The sequence below is a fragment of the Podarcis gaigeae genome (assembly GCF_964106915.1).
Source record: "Podarcis gaigeae genome assembly, chromosome: 6".
Classification (NCBI taxonomy): Eukaryota; Metazoa; Chordata; class Lepidosauria; order Squamata; family Lacertidae; genus Podarcis; species Podarcis gaigeae.
This window is the reverse complement of record NC_139682.1, coordinates 70022205-70043890: the sequence shown is the minus strand read 5'-3', so window position 1 is coordinate 70043890 and position 21686 is coordinate 70022205. Positions and strand designations below refer to the sequence as shown.

Below are 21686 nucleotides of genomic sequence, written 5' to 3'. Positions count from 1 at the left end.
CCGTTGAAACGGGTCGTCCGCTACGGCGAAGCGGAGACCCACATCGGAAAACCGCGGGCGGCAGAAGCCTGCGGTCTTGGGACCCGGTGGGCGCCAGGAGCTGCCCCCAAAACGTTGAAGGAACCCCGTAAGGGGCTCCGGATCGCGGAGGGGGTAGCGGCGCTGAGGGTCGCTCCGCAGTCAACGGAGTGAAGCCGCGAAGCTGTTGCCAGTGAGCGCTGACCTTTTTTCCTGAACCTACGTTTCGGAAAGCAACAATCCGTGAGTAATAAGGACTTTCAAAATTTTTAAAGTTTTAAAAAGCAACGGAATTTGGCTGAAAGCGGATTGACGAAAAAAAGGAAGTCCGTCTTCCGCTGCTACTGAACTTCAAAGCAAAGAGCAGGAGGTGTGGAGGCAGAGAGTGAACTTTTAACCTAATGGATCTGAGCACCCACTGAACCTCCTTTGAAGCAGAATAGGACTGTAAGCATTGGATTTTGCGTTTCTAATTTGGACTGTGACATCTTCTTCTATTGGAATTACAACTTAAGTTAAAAACCCAGGTGCTGGAACTGCCTGAGTAACTTTAGCCGTCAGCCTGCAGATTTGGATACTTTGAATTTAAACTTGGAAACAATCTGAGGGGTCTGGAATTGCTACTTTGAGGCATCATTTGGAATACCAGCAAGCACTATTTGAGACATTGTGTTCATTTAATACCAACTCTGCTAAAATTTACTACTTGAAGGTTCCTGGACATTAATTTTGATTTTATGAACTTTATTGGAATTGATCTCTTCCCGAAAGACTTTTTAAGCTCCCCCTAGAGGTTTTGGAATTTACAGCAGTGGCATTGTTTTACTTTCTCTTTCCCGGCCTCCTGTTTGACTGTTACCATCTGGGCCGTCTCTTTCTCATGGGAAACAACTCAGCCCGACCTTGACTTTTAGATAACTTTGGAATGAGTGGTGCAAGAAAAAAGGAGCCTAAAGAAAAGGAGCCCAAAGAAAAAGAACATAGAGTAAGAACTAGACAAACAACCTTAGCCACAGCCTTACAGCCACGTAGATCGTCTGTGCCTATTTTACTTTCTGAGGAAGAAGCTGCATCCCTGCCAAGGGCAGGAGAAGGAGAAACTGAGGAATTACAATTGGAAGATATGGCCTCTGGAACAACTGTTTCTATCCTAGAGAAAATCTATGAAAAATTGGAATCTTTGGACAAGAGAGTTGAATCCTTGGATAAAAAAGCTGATGAGCAAATATTTAAAATCGATCAAAACACAGAATGTCTAAATAGATTAACTGGACAAGTGGCACAGAATGCACAAGCAATTGGAGAACTGAAGGAGGCTACAGGTGAAAATCGGAAATTGGCTGAAGATACCAGCCAAAGACTTGGAAAGCTAGAAAAAGAGGTGAGACCACTCAGTAAACAAGTAGGAGAACACCAGACCTACCTTTCTATGATTGAATTACGGAACAGGGAGACTAATTTAAGGATAAGGATAAGAAGTGGAAGAAGACAACTTAGCTGAGTTTCTGACCAAAATATTCTCCAAGTTCTGGAACTTAGAAGAAAAAGACTTTAAAATTGTATCAGCTTTCAGGCTTGGAAGACTTACAAAGAAAGACAAACCCAGAGACTGTTAGATAACATTGAGATCAAAGGAGGAAAGGGACAAGATCCTGGGCCTGCATTACGGAAAGTCACTGGTCATTTTGGACAAAAGAATTGAAATTTACAAGGACATTCCTAAACAACTTTTGGATCTTAGATCTGAGTACTTGGAACTAGCAAGACTGCTGAGGAGCAACGTAATCATCTTCAGGTGGGACTTTCCTCAAGGACTATCTTTTACTTTCAGAGGGAAGAAGATTAAAATTAGAACATTGGAAGATAGAGATAAATTTCTAAACGTGTACGGAGAGGACCTTCAAAAAGGACTTCGGTGACAATTGGAAACTGCAGAGTTTGGAGAAAATGGAGGGTAAAGTGCGAGACTGGTTACATTACGCCCAGATTAAAGAAGTTTTTAAAAATGACAAAAAACTAGGGTTCCAGGTGGAGAAATCGAAGTTGGAGACAGAACTGTTAGAACCAAAGACTAAGGTACTATCAAGAATGTATAACTTGCTGTTAAAGTGGAACACACAGGACGAAATGGTTAAATCTGCTATGATAAAGTGGGCACAGGATATTGGGCACAACATTATGTTTGAGGACTGGGAAAGGTTGTGGACTACGGGGCTGAACTTCACTGCATGTAATGCTTTGAAGGAAAATGTAATGAAAATGATATACAGATGGCACATGAATCCAGTTAAACTTGCCAAAATACACCATTCGTCTGATAATAAATGTTGGAAATGTAAAGAAAATGAAGGAACATTCTTTCACCTCTGGTGGACTTGCCCTAAAGTGAAGGCCTTCTGGGAAATGATATATAATGAGTTGAAAAAGGTATTTAAGTATACCTTCACTAAGAAACCAGAGGCCTTCCTCCTGGGTATTGTCGGCCAGAGGGTGTTAAAGAAGGACCGAACATTTTTTATGTATGCAACAACAGCAGCAAGGATACTCATTGCCAAGAATTGGAAGACTCAAGATCTACCCACACTGGAAGAATGGCAGATGCAGCTGATAGACTATATGCAACTGGCAGAGATGACCGGCAGAATCTGAGACCTGGGAGAAGAAAGGATGGAAGAAGATTGGAAGAAATTTAAAACTTATTTACAAAAATATTGTAATTTGATTGAATGTTAAGAAGGATGCTTGATCATAAATAATTGGCCACCACTAAACTAGATTGAAATTAGATGATAAGTGAGATTAAGGAAAAGACAAACCCTTTGGGAGAACTATCAGATTATATTTAAACGAGTGGATATAAGATTGTAAACAAGATGATAATTTGCTTGAAAAACCTTTTAACAATGTAAGTGGGAGCAGGAGACGTGAGGAAGTCCAAACAAGTTATGAAATTTTGTGTATGATATAAGCAATGTTGTTTGTTATTTATGCTTTTCTCTTATAAAAATCTTAATAATTTTTTTTTTTTTTAAAAAAGGAATGTGTCATTGATCTGTGGTGTTAGCATGCGGCCTTTCAACCTCTGGCTTTTGCCTGGCTGGAGAGTAGCCTACTGCAGAAAAGTAATCATATCTTTTACGCCACCAACTTTTGCCCCACCTACCTATGGCATGCAGGCCCCCAGAAGGTGGGCTAAGACATATACAGTGGTACCTCAGGTTAAGTACTTAATTCGTTCTGGAGGTCCGTTCTTAACCTGAAACTGTTCTTAACCTGAAGCACCACTTTAGCTAATGGGGCCTCCTTCTGCCGCAGGAGCACGATTTCTGTTCTCATCCTGAAGCAAAGTTCTTAACCCGAGGTACTATTTCTGGGTTAGCGAAGTCTGTAACCTGAAGCGTATGTAACCCAAGGTACCACTGTGAAAACATTTTTAAAATGCCAAACATTAAAAAAAAAATTACCGTATTTTTCAATGCATAAGATGGCCCCATGTATCAGATGACCGCTGTTATTATTTTTAACCCAAAATTAAGAAAACAAAACCCTGAAATAGATTGGCAGCAGAAAGTTGTTGAGCTTGTTGGGGGCAATCGCTTGTTGCTGAAGGGGAACCAAGGCGTAGGACGCCAAGGCAGAGCCCATTTCAAACTGTTGAGCAAACCGAGCCGAGGAAGGTGAGGAGCAGGGCGGGGGGCGGGGGGGGGCGTGTTTACAGGGAGAGAGAAAAGGAAAGAAGGGTGAAGAGAGGTAGCCAAGGCAGCTCTTGGCAGCAGCTGCTCTCACTCCAGTGGTTGAGCTGGAAGGGGCTGCAGGAGGCAATCCACTCACCAGCACATAGCTGGAAGGGGGAGGAGAAAGGGGGGGACAGCGGCAGGAGAGACTGCTTCGGCCTGCCCAAGCTAAAATGCCGGACATCTTTTTAAATACGGGGGGGGGGACCCAATGCCCATGTCCCATGTATAAGACGCCCCCCCCCAATTTGTTACTAAATTTTTAAAGCAGAAAAAACCATGTCTTATACCTGAAAAAATACAGTAATTAGTCAAAAAGTTCCCTTGATTTATTGGGCAGCTATGTGTGCATGCATGTGGGACGCGAGTGGTGCTGTGGTCTAAACCACTGAGCCTCTTGGGCTTGCCAATCAGAAGGTTGGTGGTTCAAATCCCCGTGATGGAGTGAGCTCCCATTGCTCTGTTCCAGCTCCTGCCAGCCTAGCAGTTCGAAAGCATGCCAGTGCAAGTAGATAAATAGGTAACACTGCAGCAGGACGGTAAACAGCATTTCCATGTGCTCTGGCTTCCATCACGGTGTCCCGTTGTGCCGGAAGCTGTTTAGTCATGCTGGCCATAGGACCCTGAAAAGCTGTCTACGGAGAAATGCAGGCTCTCTCAGCCTGAAGCAAAGTGAGTGCTGCAACCCCATTGTCACCTTTGACTGGACCTAACCATCCAGGGGTCCTTTATCTTTACCTTTTTTTAATGCATGCACAAGTATATGTGTGTGTGTATACAACACATGCAGGTGGCAAGCTTTCTCTCTCACTGGTTAGAATGCTTCTTCCAAGATGATGTCTGCTACGACACATGTGCAGATAATCTAAAATGGATGGGCAACTTATGATCCCACAGGTATTGTTGGACTCCCAGCTTCCATTGGTCCCAGCCCGCTTGACCAGTAGTCAAAGATAATGGGAGATGGGGCCCAAGATCATCGGCATGGCCACCTGTTCCCTGTCTCAAAAGTCAAATTTAATTGCTCAATTAATTGGCTAGCAGCATACTCTTGTATATATGTCTACTTGAAAATCAGTCCAATGAGGCTTATTCCCCAGAAAGTAGATATAGGATTGCACCTTAAAACTCATAGGATGAATTAACTAAGATTTCTCTAATAGGGCAACCGCTCCCTAGAATTCACACCTTTTATTTCCTCTAGACTTAGATTGGTGGATCTGTGGCTGGGTCAGATCCCAGAAAAGGATTAAAGGATATCCTTTTTGGATCACAGAGTATTGTGTGAGAATAGTGAATCTCCTAATCCAGAATAGTTCCTCCTTTTGTGCAAATGCTAATTCTCAAAAAGTGTTTTATGACTCCCTAGAAGTCATACTTCACAGACTGAGCCCCCACCCCACCCCCCATGAGACATTGTGGCACTGCAGTACAAGAAGTTTTTGGATATTTCTTGAAGAATTTGAGGAACAGCACTAATGTATTTTCTCCTTCCACTCATTAATCTTTGGAATCAAGCCACTAATGACTCATTGGCGATGGGAAAAGGTACTCTATACATGCCCCAAAGCATTCTTTTCATATGACTGTTTACATATTCCAGGGTGAACGCTGACATTGAAAATTGATTCCAGACCTTAGTTCTGTCTTAAATTATGCACCAGGAAAAAAGACCCACCTTGAACTAATCTCTAACTTAGACTGGTTTCATACATTGATTAATGGCACTGCTGCCCCATGAAAATGAAAATGTGTGGGTGAAGCAGCCTCCCGTGGGGTTCAGGTAGTTTTTACAGTGGTGCAGTTAAAATTACCTGAACCACATGTGGACGGGATCTTTAGACAAATGCCTCTTATGTGAAGCAGAAAGTTCTCTTTGCAACTTGTTTTCGCCACCCCACTGTTGGTGTTTTCAAACACTAGCGAATGTATGCAGTTTTCAGTACGTGTATTTTAACTGAAAATACGCATTTCGGTGCACCGTTATTATTTTTAACCAAGAGCTACATTGCAAAATCTGGAGAAATGTGAAAACCGAAGGATAACGATTCTGAATTCCCATAGGAGTCCAGGAAGTGCAAATTAGGTCCTTTTGTTTAAAAATGCAAACCAAGCAAAACTGAGCATTCCTAATAAGGACATCACCCCCCCCCCCATTATAAAGCTTTCTGGAGGTGTTTTTCTTTGCCAGTTTCTCTATTTACATTTGGAATAGGCATCTTTTGTAATGTGCCTAAGCATTTTGGCACGTCAGACATGCAGGATATGTCCAGGATATCAGCCCAGTCACTGTTGTTCAGAGACTTGGGACATTCTCATCCAAGTGGTCCCCATGTTAGAGGCACCTCCTGCAGACCTTTTTTTATTATAACAATAATATAATAATTTATTATTTATACCCCTCCCATCTGGCTGAGTTTCCCAAGCCACTCTGGGGAAGAGTCTCAGATGAAGAGCTCACTGACCAAGAAGACTCCTATATAGCACATCAACCCGTCAGCGTGATTAATTATATTTTTTTAAAAAAAGATTTTTATTAAGATTTCAACAGATTTATAATAACAAACAAGACAAAATAACACAACAACAAACAATAAATGATAAAAACACAAAAACCAAACAAAAATGTATAAGTTCAACTCTTAATTTCATATAGCTTACTTTCCTGACTTCCTCACATCTCCCTTATCTGTATTCAAATTTCCAATTTAGTTTCAGCAAATTCTTCCTCTATTTTGACTAATTTTAATATTTCTTAATTTCTTTTAAATTAACCATTCCCACTGCTGTCCACTTATCTTCTAATCCCCCATCATTTGATTAATTTAACTATGTTTCTTTACTTGTTACTCATAAAACATCTTTGCACATTCCTTTCAGCTTTGTCACTAATGCCACATTGTCTCACTATCCTGCATCACTTTAACATTCAAATAATTTACAATGTTTTTGCAGATAATCTTTAAATTTCTTCCATTCTTCTGTCAGCGTGATTAATTATCAAGGAAGATGGGGAGTTGTAGTTCAAAACATCTGGAAAACTCCAGATTGAGGGACGCTGGTCCAACAGGTACCATAGTTCCATATACAAAGACCTTTAAAGGTCAACACCAGCATTTTGAATGCTGTCTTTGTTCTGAAATGGTTGCAGTTTCTAGCCTGGCTTTAAGGGTAGCTGCACCACACAGTAATCCAGCCTGAAAGTTACCAGGGCATAGATAATTTAGATTTGAATGAGGAAAAAGCATAAAGCCAGTCGCACAAATGTGGTATTCAATAAAGGTGAGATAATTTGTTAATGTTCATGTAATACTTAAACTAGTAGTGTTCCTCTTGATTAAAAAATAATATCATTATCCTGCGATTTTTATCAGTACTCTGATATCAGTAAACGTGATCTTTCCCTATCAGTCTTCCTTTTATCATTTTCTCATGAAACACATTTCATCTTAAATGAAAACCTCACTGCTGTTAACATTTGGTATTGCAACTTGAAAGCTAAGGGTTTTTGATTATTACATTTCGATGGACAGTATATAGGTTTGACTCTTTGTTGTCACAGTTAAAAGAGGAGGTGGAAAAAATCGCATCTAAGGAGCAAGCCTTTCAGATGAAAATATTGGACCTAGAGAATCAATTAAGACGGAAAAAAGAAGAGCAGAGACACTTGTCTAGAAGACTGGATGCTGTGAGTAGACTCCCATTCCCTCAAGAATTTTGTTCTGTGTGGAGCCAGGTCATCTAGTCTAGCTCTCTCTCTCTTTGCTTTAATGTTACTTTTGTTATTTTAAGATTATTGTACATTTGCCTGCTGTTGTTCAGTTTTAAGTGGGTATAATGTGGCATATGGTTCTTTTATTACGTTTTATTGTTACTGCATTTTGTGAAAAATTGTATACCAACTTGAAGGGGCAACTGTATCCTAAAATACGGCGTCATATATCTGGTAAAGAAATGGTCTATTTCCCTTCCTGCTTGGTGGAAGGATTGAATTAGATGTGTGCCTCTGCTGGTGGTGGCAGTTCCCCTTCCACTTGCCATATGGGCAGTGCCAGGGTGGGGCTAAAACAGCCCAGGTTCCAAGCTGGCCCAACTCTTGTCACATGATGCACCAGCTCCAGGTTGCCCCTGCACCTTCTACCCTAGTTGGTATGCTCTGCAGGGCTGCAAATACGACTGTGGCTCCGCCACTGAGGCTAAGTTTGCACCCTCAATAGGTTTTGTTTTTGCCCTTTTTTTCGGCAGTAGCAGAAGGCGCTGCTTGCAAATCTGTTGCTAGAGAAATTCTCTGTATGTATGAGTATGCGCAAACCCATGAGGAATTATCTGCTTGGGACAGCTCATTTAAGAGCAGCGGAAAGAAAACTACTTAACAATATTTGTACATTTAGCTTGCCTTTTTTCTACTGCCGTGCATCTAGCCGATGGTTTGGGAGATTCCAGCAGGGAAGCCATATGAGCCTGTTAACCACAATCACAGACACAGGGCCTTTGGCACCCTAAAAACCATCAGATTTGCTTTGTGACATCAGCTTCACGAAGCAAACAGAATCTTACGCTGCAGTAACATCGGTTAGCCTTTACGAACATAGGAAGCTGCCTTTGTACCAAGTCAAAATGTTAGTCCATGTACCTCAGTATTGTCTTCTGCATGCAAAGCCTGTTCTCTACCACTAAGGACACGTGTGTGTGTGTGTGTGTGTGTGTGTGTGTGTGTGTGTGTGTGTGTTGGTGTGTGTTTGGAGTATATATAATTTCTTTTCCCCTCCAGCTATCGAAGGGATCAGTAGCTTCCCCCATCTGCGACCTTTAATTTTAGTTTTGTTAACTGCTTCCAAGCATCCCACTGGGACACACGGTAGATAGGAATCGTAGGCTGCAGGATACTTCCTTCTCTAGCAGAACTCCCTTTCTTTCCACATTTCAAGACTGGTATATTACGTTTTAAGCATTTTCCACTTCAAATTTTACTTAGGCTGACAGTTCAGAATAAATATGAAAGCAATAATATTCATGCATAAGTAGAGTGCCGTTGAGTTAACACAGAACATATTCTCAATTCATCTCACATCCATGCAGACACACAACGTGTACATATATATATTTATATTGGGAATACATTATGAAAAGGGAAATACAGAACAGATTGTTGAAGTAATTTGCTGGAAGTAAGGTTGAATTGTAAATAGTTACTAACAAGGCCCAGAACTGCTTAAATGTGTATGATTGTTAGAGGGTATCACAATAATATAAAATAAGAAACCCAAGTCCCAAGAAAGTAATTTGTTTGATCGCTTTTAACCAGAAGTGATTACTACACATAAAAATAATGTGCAGCCCTTACAAATTCTGGGACAGTTTTGACATTTATTCTAACCACATGTATTTTTAAAGATTATGTTCTAGTAAACATAAAAGCAAATCCTAAGAATCCCATGTAGATTTTATGGGGCTGGTGAATTATGAATGGATCCAATAAAAGTACTATCAATCATTTTGTTTTAACAAGTACCTATGGTACCAAAAACATAATTTAAATTGGTTACAGGTGCAGTCTTTTTTTTTTGTTTTTTGTTTAAAAGAAAAACATGACTTCTGGGATTGTAGTGGATGATGATGCCACTGTTGCCTTTTCGTGAAAAGTTAGGTCGAACCTTTAGGATTAGCCCTTGATGGGGCTCTATAGCCATGTTTTCAAGTGGAAAGTTGGTTAGAGATCAAGGTTATTTGGGCTCCCCGGTGAGAATAGGTTGGGTCTCTTGCTTGAGAGAAAATATGTTAAGATTTTTGGGACACCAGGTGCATTTTTTCAAGTATCGGTTTTGAACTGATAAATAATAATCATAAAAATAATCCATCTTAATAGGTGTCCATCATTCCTTCTCTTTCTGATACTCGGGTGCGAGTGCCAATGCTTAAGTAATTAAAATGGCGCCATTCAAGCACAAGGCAGAGATTTCAGAAGCCCCAGCGAAGCCCCGACGTTTGTAGTGAAAATACATTTAAGGGAGGAAGAAGTCCAAAAACAGTCCAATGAGAACTGAGCATGGAATGCTAACTACGGGGACGAGCACAGGGAGGCAGAAACCAGATGGGAAGCAGAAAGAATTGGAGACTCCTAGCAGAGAGGATGCTGATTCTCTGGGATAGTAGGCAGGATGAGTGTTCCACCATTTTGTTGTAGGCCTCACTTGAGCTTATTGCTATAGTTTCTTTGGTTTTTTTCCCCCCTCAGAGAGAGAAACATCGTCAAATGTCCTTGAAGGAGTTGGAACACAGCCTTCAAAGATCAGAAAACCAGAACCAGAGTATCCAGAATTATGTGAAGTTTCTGAAAACATCCTACTTAACCATGTTCGGTTGAAGTTTCTCATTTCAGCAAGTATCTCCGGGGGGTGGGGGGGCGGCAAGCAAACCATGGTAAAGCAAGACTTGGGCACAGCACCAGACCATAGTTTTTGCAAAACAAAGCCACGATGGGTAAACCAGCAACAGGCGTTCAAACAATCCATAGTAAATCATGGCTTAGTAAACGAAGCCACAGTTTCAAAAAAATCCTTTGGATTGTTCTGGTTTTTTTGCAAAAAAATTAAAATAAAACCCTTTGCAAATCAGTTACAGCTAAGAAAACAGGCAGCTAGTAGAAATGTGAATGTAGAGTATACTTGTTCATTACTTCTTATTTTTTACTGAAATGGTTTTTAAAGGACTCAACTCCTAATAATTATATTGGTTTCACTAAGTTTTCTTGGTTTATTGACTATGAAAAGTCAACACAGACTTTGGTTTTACATTTAATTTATAATAAAAATTTGAACATTTTCCTTGCTTTATTTTTCATACCTGCTGTCATTCTCTCTCTCCTTCTCCCTTCCTTCTAAGAAGAAGAAGAAGAGTTTGGATTTGATATCCCGCCTTTCACTCCCTTTAAGGAGTCTCAAAGCGGCTAACATTCTCCTTTCCCTTCCTCCCCCACAACAAACACTCTGTGAGGTGAGTGGGGCTGAGAAACTTCAGAGAAGTGTGACTGGCCCAAGGTCACCCAGCAGCTGCATGTGGAGGAGCGGAGACGCGAACCCGGTCCCCCAGATTACGAGACTACCCTCTTAACCACTGCACCACACTGGCTCTCATGCAGTGCATCTACTCTGATGCAGGGATGCTTCTCACATCATTCCTTCCCTAAACCAAAACAGCCTTGCACCCTGATGCTGATCACTGTATATGACCTTTGTGGCTCAGTGCCCCTGCTCCATATCTGCCTTCGCCTCCTCTTTGCCACTCACCCAGTCCTCCACCCACCTCAGAGGAAGGTTGGGATTCTTGCACCCTAACACTTTGAAGACACACACCAAGTTAGTTCAACACAACTGGACTGCCAAGGAGAGAAAGCACATGAAACACTATTCATAGTTGAGCTTTAGTGGTACCTGCAAATAGTGGCCATTTCGCTGTTCACCCCTGACTCAGGATCATTTATGGACACTTCACATCAAGATTTCCATTGGGCTTAATAAAGATGCAAATATCACTTAACTCCTCTCACCCAGCTGTCAGACATATTATTATTATTATTATTATTATTATTATTACATACCCCGCCTATCTGGCTGGGTTTTCCCAGCCACTCTGGGTGGCTTCCAACAGAACCCAAAAAAAGAATAAAACATCAAACATTAAAAAACTTCCCTAAATAGGGCTGCTTTCAGATGTCTTCTAAAAGTCAGACAGTTGTTTATTTCCTTGACATCTGATGGGATGAGTTTCACAGGGAGGGTGCCACTGCCGATAAGGCCCTCTGCCTGGTTCCCTGTAACTTGGCTTCTTGCAGTGAGGGAACCGCCAGAAGGCCCTCGGAGCTGGACCTCAGTATCCGGGTAGAACGATGGGGGTGGAGACGCTCCTTCAGGTATACTGGGCCGAGGCTGTTTAGGGCTTTAAAGGTCAGCACCAACACTTTGAATTGTGCTCAGAAATGTACTGGGAGCCAATGTAGGTCTTACAGGACCGGTGTTATATGTTCTCGGCGGCCACTTGCAGTCACCAGGCCTACTTTGTAGGTCATTGTATTTCTGCTGATACAGTTTCATACAGAAATCCGACATTACTTTTTATCCTCCCACGTTGCTCTTCACAAGACCGCAGAGTAGTCACATAACTTCTTTAAAGGAAAGCCAGACGCTATGACGATTATTGACCCCCTTGTCTTGTGTGAGCATCTTTCCGGTCGATGCCTTGACCAGGACTTACTCATCACATTTACATGAGAAATTCGCTTGGCCAGTTGAGACATTTCTTCACTTGTCATTTTGGTCAGTGGCTCATATTGTACCTCTGCCATCTTCAGTGGCATCACATAACATTCTGTGTTGATGGAGTGCAAGATGCAGCTGTTAACACTGAAAATGGTCCCAAGGTTTTAGGTTTGCAGCCCTATAAACGTCAAAGAATGAAACAAATGTCACGAGCTGATTTTGCTAATTGTTTTTATTGCTCTTACCTAAGCTGCTCCAAGAACTGCATGCTAGAAATGAATAAATAACAGAACAACAGGAGCCCTTGTAAATTGCTAGAAAATTGAGGCCAAGCTAGATAGGTTATTAAATGTGTATTTGTGTTTATTTTGCAAGTTTTTCTTTTTAAATGCAAACAGCTGCTGGGGAGGGAGCTGATAATTATGATTTTAGCAGGCAAGGAAGGGGAGTTTGACCCCTCTTCTGTCAAAAATCAAAAATTGCTCGTTTCAAATTGCTGTTTGTATTGGAAGGAAAACTCCCCCTATACAGCTAACCAGCAGAGGGAGCTGTTGCGCTGCTCTCTGCTGCACTTCCACCTGCAGTGGTCGGGAAAGGGTACTGCAGTGTAATAATTCAGTGGATGAACGGACCAATATGGTTTCAGCTGTTCCCTCCATTTTTGGTCCTTAAAAGTTTTGTTTTGCAGAAAAGGCGCAACAACCCAAACTGAAATAAGCCAGGCAGAACAGTAAAGGTAAAGGGACCCCTGACCATTAAGTCCAGTCGTGGCCGACTCTGGGGTTGCGACGCTCATCTCGCTTTATTGGCCGAGGGAGCCAGCGTACAGCTTCCAGGTCATGTGGCCAGCATGACTAAGCCGCTTCTGGCGAACCAGAGCAGTGCACGGAAACACCGTTTACCTTCCCGCTGGAGTGGTACCTATTTATCTACTTGCACTGGCGTGCTTTCGAACTGCTAGGTGGGCAGGAGCAGGGACCGAGCAACGGGAGCTCACCCCGTCGTGGGGATTCGAACTGCCGACCTTCTGATTGGCAAGTCCTAGGCTCTGTGGTTTAACCCACAGCACCACCCGCATCCCTACAGCGCCACCCGCATAACAATGGTGTGGTGTAAATATGCAAGCTTCAGATACAGTAGCCACAAGGATTTCCTAAGTCTTACCACAAGACTCAACGAAAGTTAATAAATCTCTGCCATTTTATCCTCCTTCCAGATTGCGTTCCCCAGGAGCGGACAGGAAAACGTCTCAAATGAGTACCAAAGTAACAGCGGGTCAGCAAGACTCGTTTCACCTGTTCTCTTTTGCAGAACAAAAGGAAACAAAATACAGTTATAAGAACACAGAATGCAATGATCAGAAACAATTAAAATGCAGGGGGAACTTTTCCTTCTGGCCCAGGGGAGAATGAAACAAGTGCAATAAAAGCAGCAAGACCCTGGGGTTTGTTTAAAGCACTGGTTTGATTATACAAGGGCAAAGAAAATGATCTTTACGTGGTGCCAAAAAGACCACAAAGGAAGTGCCGCGAGGGAGGCTATTCAATCACCTGGGTATTCAATCATCAAGGAGGCGACCTGCCTCACAATTTATGTGAGAGTTTCTAAATATTTAAGGTCCAAGTCTGAACGTCTTCCGGAAATAGGAGACCTATGTGTTCAAACTGTCCTTTACGACTTGGGGATTTAACTAGGAAAAGATAAGAAACTTCTGGTGAATTTTGATCAAATAAGAAGGGTATTTTACTGCGGGAGGACGTTGCTTCTGTCACCTAATCTAAGACTTTCTCTTTTTTTAAGCTAGGTTATTCAGTTCTGTGTTGTGTTCTTTTATCGCTCCCAAATGGCTAAAGTCGGTAAAAAGATTTTAATGCTAAGCCAAGACATGGAATTTACTTTATATCCTCTGCCTGATGTGTTATCATAATGAACTGAAACACCTACTGTGTGAACAAAGCAACACAAGGAGAGTTTCTTTTCATTATTTTGTATTAACAATGGCTGGCATGTTCTGTGCTTTGAAAAGTACCTTTTAGTTGGCCTTTTTACTGTCACCTTACAGAATTCAAATGAGCATCCCTACCTGTATCTTTCATGAAAGATGCAATTCTTGACTGATAGGTAAAGGTAAAGAACCCTTTCTTTTACCTTTTTGTTGACGCCCACAGCAACAGAAATCAGTTAGGAACATTCATAGTTTTTACAGCAGCGGATGGCAATCTTGATACAGTTGTGAGCTACGTAGAAGGAAAACAAAATTGAGACGCTATTATCTTAGCGCTTAAATGATTTCCATTGCCTCTTTTTTCCAACCAAAAAAGTACAGCCATTTTCTCTCTCTGAGATCAAATGGATCCTTCATGTTAGACCCACAGGACTCACTGTATTTTGTTCATGGATCCTGTAGCTCTTTTAACACACTAAAGTACTTCTCAAACATTCAGAAGGCTCTTAAACTAACTGCTTTAAGAGGGCATAATCTCTGGGGGGAAAGACTGGCCTGAATAGATGGAAATTAGCATTTAGCCTAGTGTTGGGTTCTATTAGGGTTGTTCAATGAAAATTGCTTATTAACGATTACATTTCTTCCAAATTAAAATAATTTTAAGTTGTAACACTTGATGGAAAACAGGTGGTGATTCCCATCCTGTTCCTGTAGATATTTTGTTTAGTTTGCGTATATGAAATACAGTCAAACCTTGGTTGTTGAACGTAATGTGTTCCAGAAGCCCGTTCGGCTTCCAAAATGTTCAACAACCAAGGCACTGCTTCTGATTGGTTGCAAGAATTTCCTGCACTCAGCAGAAGCCGCATAGGATGTTTGGTTTCCAAAAAACGTTCAAAAACCAGAGCATTTACTTCTGGGTTTTCAGTGTTTGGGAGCAAAAACATTCCAAAACTGAGCCATTCGAGAACCAAGGTTTGACTGTACTAATGCATGTATCCACGAAACTTAGTTTTCCTTGAGGCTCTGTTGGCCCTCCGGAGGGTCTGTGAGAAAGCTATTTCACATTGGAAGAGAAAATGGGGCGACTTATTTTCTGGTTCTCTTGCATCCAGTGAGGGGGGGTTCCTAAGGAATGGGAATTTTGTTGTTGACTTCAATGGAATGCGCATTGTTGATATCCCTCTTCTAATACGACCCATCTTCTCATGGTAGAGGACGTACACATTGTTTCCATTGTTAGTTTTGTACGGCAGCCATAACATTGACTTCAACAAAATGGGCCTGCCCTCTTGATCTGAAATATTTTTAAACCATTTCTAAACTCGTCTATGCGGGCCTCAAGAGTGCATGGTAAGTGTTGAACAAACATAACTTCTCAAGAAAAGTGTGAGAGAGGTGCTTATGAAACACTGGAAGAGCAGACGAGATAAGGAAAATGTGTCCATGGGGAGAGATTTTGGACTCTTACTGAGTAAATTATGTTTCATACTTCTAGAGCAGGGATGAGGGACCTGTGATCTCTCCAGTTGTTGCTGGACTTCTCCTCTCATCAACGCCAGCCAACATTGCCAATGGTATAAGCTGGGCCAGTATTTTGCCCATCTTGTTCTAACTGATGATTTCAGGGACCTTTTGTATATGTAACATGTTCTGCCATCCACCTATGCAAACCCTTTAAGTGTTCCTATTTTCCAGGGACAGTCCCAGATTTACAGATTCTCTCCCAGTTTCTGATTTGATCCCAGAATGTCCTGCTTTTTCTTAGGACCTCCCTATTTCCACTGGAGAAATGCTGGAGGGTATGGAATTATGTGACCCTCGAGCCGAGGAGATAACTGTACAACCCTTAGAAGACATCTGAAGGCAGCCCTGCACAGTTTCATTAGGTTTTTATGTATGTTGGAAGCTGCCCAGAGTGACTGGGGCAATGCAGTCAGATGGGAGGGGTATAAATAATAATGATAATGTTGTTGAATAGGACGTCCCTATTTTCATAGGAGACATGGAGTGTATTCTGTGGCACCTCCACTAAATTTGTAGCTGAAAGAATATATTTCAATGTGTTCATCTGCCACCATGACGGCTAGAACTTCTTTCAAAATATATACAGTGGACGCTCGGGTTGCGAACGTAATCCGTGCGGGAGGCACGTTCGCAACCCACAGTGTTCGCAACCTGCAGCGCTGTGTCTGCGCACACACGGATTGTGATTCGGTGCATGCACAATTTAGCGCTTCTGCACACGTGCGACTGCGGGAAGTAACCCGTTCCGGTACTTCTGGGTTTCGGCAGGTCCGTAACCCAAAAAAAACACAACCTGAAGCACCTGTAACCTGAGGTATGACTGTACTAAGATTGGGATTATGGGGTTGCTAACATTCTGCAAAGCAATGACAGTCCGTTGTCCACCAATTGGTTGCAAATACCCGTCTACAAAAGGGTTTGCTTAGATGCATAGTAATAGAGTTTCCAAAGGCAAGTTTCGGATTTTCTATAAAATTATGGAGTTCTGTCTCTATAGTCTAGCAAACCCCCCCCCCCAAAAAAGGGAAAGACAGTGGTTGAAATATTTTGATTGGAAGAAGAGAAGTCAGCTCATTATCACATTGCTTCACCCTCTGCTTGGGAAGAAGGGAGTTTGAAGCTGAAGAATGCTCATATGATCATATGCTTTTGATTTGTTCAGTGTCTGGGAAAACGGAATTTAAAGCAGAAGCCCAAGTCTCTTACGGCAACTGGGGGCCCTGTCCTCTTTAATCCTGCCTGCCAAATAGACTATTACTAGTGTTTCAGGATTGATACGGAACTTTTATCTCTATTTTCTATCCGTGGCATGAAGCTGCTATAAATCTTATTGTAAGAGTGACTCCAGCCAAATAATAGAAACTTAATGGCTTCTCTCTGTAAATGTGCTGCCTCAAGGAATTTCTTAGAAGGCATACTAATCCATACTTGAGTTCCTTGCATTGAGATCATCTTGCGTAGACGATTAGCTCAAGGCTGCCAGGTTTTCCTTGAATAATCCGCTAAAGATTCTGAACATTGTCTGGAACAAAGCTCTGGATATTCAGTCAGATTTAAAGAGGACCTGTCTATGAGTAATTCTGTTACATATTACTGCAATGCATCGTATACGGGACTGTGTGTGTATGTTATCCAGAAACTTCAGTTGGTACAAAATGTGGTTTCTAGATTAGTAACTTGGGCAAGGCAATATGAACACGTTGTAATAATACTTTACCACCTCTGCAGCTTCTTGGTCTGCTTCCAGGAGTAATTCAAAGTTTGGTCCTATTCACTGCAGTTTTTCTAGAAAAAGAGGTGCCAGAACTCACCATGAACCCCTCCCTTGTTCTCTTATAATAGCAATGGTGCCCACCTGAGAGGTGCCAGAACTGAAAAAAGGCCTGGTTTTGACCTTTAAAGTCTTCCACAGTTTGGGTCCTTGATATCCGAAGGTTTCCATCGCCCCATAATTTATTGGTTCGTTTGTTTTCTTGCATTTATTTCCTTGCTTCCTTCTACCATGGATCCCATGGGGTGTGTGCATCCAGACCCAGACCTGCTACGCTTCCCCAAGGTAGTAACTTCTGTACCTTCAGATCATACCAGAGACCATACTTACCTGAACTCTGAGATACGATAGGGGGCTATAATACGAAGGCCTTCTCAGTAGTTGCCCTTTGGTTGTGGAATGACTTAACAAATCCCTGGAGCAGTTTTGTAACTTTTTGTATGTGTGTTCTTAATAAGGTGCAGAATAAATATTTGAATGATTGGTGCTTTTTAAAAAGGAAAACAGCTTCTTGAAGCACAAGAGATGATAAACAAAGCATGCAATTCATTGATATATACATGTCATTGTTTTTGAAACAGGAAAAAACAATTCGTCCCGTTGGCAAAAACTCTTGGTTTTAATTTTGCATCTAAATGTACCCTGTGTTGAAGCCACAACTTCATGAGGTTTTCAGGGCACAATGATGCAGAAAAGAGATTGAAAGAGAATAGCAAAGGAGACTAGCTATTCTTTGTTATCTTAGTTGAAAACAAGAGCTCCTAGCCATCTCCCAAAGACATGTTTCTTAGCTTATTTGTGCCCTGTATTGTTTTATGTGTGGCTTTTCACTCCCAAACGATTACTGCTGCTTCCTGTTATCAGGCGAGTGTTTCTTCACTGATGTCCTGAGTGATTGGGGCTGTGAGGATACTTTCTAGGTAGGGAAGAGACATATGGTTAACAGAACTAAAATTTTCACCACAAGGCTGGAAAGTCACTGAGTACAGATAACATAATAGCCCCACTACTGAGTTCCACCTCATAATCCATACTGACTTTTGGAAAATATCTGACTGTGATTGATGCCTTTCTCCTAGCTCAAGATTAATTTAGTGACGTTAACTTGACATCACTTGAAACTTCTTTATTATGGGCTAGGAGATCAAAGCCCATTAATCTAAGTTTAAAACATCCCATTCTTGTCCTAGAAACCAGAGCCTCTTGTATGGCCTAGAAGCAAATCCACATATGAGCTTCTAATTATCCCTGTGATCCCTGTGACGCAGGTGACGCTGTGGTCTAAACCACTGACCCTCTTGGGCTTACCGATCAGAAGATTGGCCGTTCGAGTCCTCCCAACAGGGTGAGCTCCCATTGCTCTGTCCCAGCTCCTGCCAACCTAGCAGTTTGAAAGCACACCAGTACAAGTAGATAAATAGATACCGCTGTGTCAGGAAGGTAAGCAGTGTTTATGTGCACTCTGGCACTTGTCACAGTGTCCTGTTGCACCAGAAGCTGTTTAGTCATGCTGGCCACATGACCCTAAACGTGGACAAACACCGGCTCCCTCGGCCTGAAAGCCTTTGACTGGACTTAACCGTCCAGGGGTCATTTACCTTTACCTTTTTTATCTCTGTGTATGTATGTTTATATGTATGCATCATGCTTTTCCATGGTAGAGGTTGGCTGTAACGTATGGAAGGAACTAGGAGGGCTTCCCTCCCAGGTGCTAACTAGGCCCAAATATATTTTAGCTTCAGAAATGAAATTGCATCAGGTGTCATTTTCTGGACCCCAAACTGGAAGTAGCCAACAAACACTGCTGAACCTTTGATTCCAAGTCTGTCATATAGAACATCAAGGACGATATGGGTTCTACATGGACTTTGAATTGCGGAGTTCAGTTATACTAAATCTGAACACTGAAATCCCATGAGAAGCTGTTGGAGGTACCTTTAGTGCAACATGTTGAGTACAAGCAACTGGTTCCATGTACAGTGGTACCTCAGGTTAAGTACTTAATTCGTTCTGGAGGTCCGTTCTTAACCTGAAACTGTTCTTAACCTGAAGCATCACTTTAGCTAATGGGACCTCCCGCTGCTGCTGCGCTGCCGGAGCATGATTTCTGTTCTCATCCTGAAGCAAAGTTCTTAACCCAAGGTAATATTTCTGGATTAGCGGAGTCTGTAACCTGAAGCATATGTAACCTGAGGTACAACTGTATTGATCTAGAAGGCCTTCAGGAACCTTCTGGTAAGAATAATATAATTCTACCTTCTCAAGGTGAAGGACAAAAGCAAATTTCATTTTTTTAAAAAAAGGATGTGTGTGTGTGATTTTAATAGCTCAGGGGGGGGGGGGTGGACCTAGAAACTCATGTGGAACTGCATTTAGTGCACACTTAGTTTTTAAGGAAATCTCTGGAATCCTTCATGGCTCATCCATACCATCTAATTTTTGAGTAGTTTTTAGACACCCAGCAGCCACCTGCACGACTTAAGGCCTTCTCCACCAAAACAGTCATGCCAATCCCTCTTTTTAATTATCACCGCGACCGCATGATTATTCTTGGTCAAGGCACTTCCTTACAGACTTGGAGTATGCTTATCTGTGGTAACAATCCACTCACCAATTTACCAACCCCACCCTGAAAAGCGGGGGGTGGGGGTGGGGAGGAAGCCATTGTGAATTATAAACTACAAAAAGTAAACATGTATTTTTAGCAGCTTTAATTTACAGTCCTGGTTTTAAAGGAGGGGAATGTGTGTGTTTTTTCGACAGAAGCTAAATGCTAGGTTGGCAACTTTTAGGTTATTCTGAGAAGGCCGAATGTGGTTGCAGGATATTTTGTAAAGATCCAAACACAAGGGTATGCTGGAAAATGGTGCGTTATTTCTTCCCTCTTGAAAATAGGTGTAAATAAACTGTAGAAGTCAAGAGAAAAACTAGGAAGGGGTACCTCTGTGTGTGTATGAGAATGAGAGGGAGAGAGATCAAAGTCAGTAATACTGCAATAATAATGCACTTTCTGCAGACTCTTATTTGCAGGGCACATAAATCCAGGGTCAAAATTGGGTAAATATGAGGCATTCATGTAGAGGCATTTGACACCTGCGCAGTCCACTCTATTGATAAGAAGTACTTTTTGCACCTGCCCTCTCTGTGGTGTAAAGAGGGTTTAGTGTTTCGCATACCAGTGGAAATCATTTCTAAGTAGGACACAGCCCTGAGACTTGGAACAGCTATGTGTGTCATTACCTGTCCCGATGGACATGAGTGATGGATGCAGGCACACCTTAATACCGGCCTGCTTACCTGAAGAGAAACAGCAGCGATGCAAGAGCTTGAGTGGTGCAGTAGCTATTAAGTCATCTTTCCTCCCACTGCAAATACGGTAATTAAGAGTTGAGAGAACCAGTAGGGTATAATATTTCATTTCATTTCACATTTAATTTGTATACCGCCTTTCTATCTTACAAAACACAAGGCAGTTTACCGCAACAACATGCACACGCATTATAATCCAAAACAAAGTCATAATAGAACATAACTTTAAAATGGAACGACTTAGATCAATTAAAGTAATGTTCAATAATTAGTATATAAAAAAATCTAGTACAGTGGTACCTCTGGTTACGTACTTAATTCGTTCCAGAGGTCCATTCTTAACCTGAAACTGTTCTTAACCTGAAGCACCACTTTAGCTAATGGGGCCTCCCACCGCGCGATTTCTGTTCTCATCCTGAAGCAAAGTTCTTAACCCGAGGTACTATTTCTAGGTTAGCGGAGTCTGTAACCTGAAGCATATGTAACCCGAAGTACCACTGTACACAATAATTCAACAATCTAGAACACAATAAAATGAACTCTCAAACCATCAGCAAATAATAAACTAAAATTCACTCTTAAGAATTACAATAAATAATTACTAAACTAATATCAATAAAAGTTAACTGCAAGTCACAAATGCATAAAATACCACAATAGATACAAACCATGTAAAAGAATCAAATTAATATGTAGCCTGTTGGACTATTTCTGGGAAAGCTTGCTGAACATGGGCTAGTCACACACCCTCACCCACATGTCCCTCACAAGGTGGCTGGGAGGATAAAAGGGGGAAACTCCTCTGAAGTTCTTGAAAGCAGGGTGATATAAAAACCTAGTTGTGTACTTGAAAGACAGGGATTTTACCAGTTCGGAAATCTGTTACAGTTCAGGTCAGTAACTTATTTTTTTAATTTTTGGAGCTGACTGAAGGCTGAAGGGCTAGCCCATTGACTCTTCATCAGGAATCAAGGCACAGGGAAAGGTCTTTTTTATTTTATTGTGCTCCTTCCCTGTGAATAGAAACAGAAGCATTGGGCAAGTTCTCCATTTACACACCTCCAGAGTTCATTCAGATGCACCTGTGTCTTAGCACATGGCCAGATGTTTTGGGGGCTACAACTCCC

At 41.7% G+C, this 21686-nt stretch overlaps 1 protein-coding gene across 12 annotated transcripts in view; it reads left to right on the top strand.

The window, feature by feature from the left end:
* ODF2L (outer dense fiber of sperm tails 2 like) overlaps positions 1–10574 on the top strand; it is a 38836-nt gene extending 28262 nt beyond the window's left edge. For all 12 annotated transcript variants that reach the window (XM_083743372.1, XM_083743368.1, XM_083743367.1 and 9 more), the window contains 2 exons: positions 7315–7440; positions 9988–10574. In XM_083743372.1, coding sequence (XP_083599498.1) covers positions 7315–7440; positions 9988–10116 — 255 coding nt within the window. In that variant the 3' untranslated portion in view covers positions 10117–10574. The remainder of the gene's footprint in view (positions 1–7314; positions 7441–9987) is intronic.
* Positions 10575–21686: the final 11112 nt, after the last annotated feature.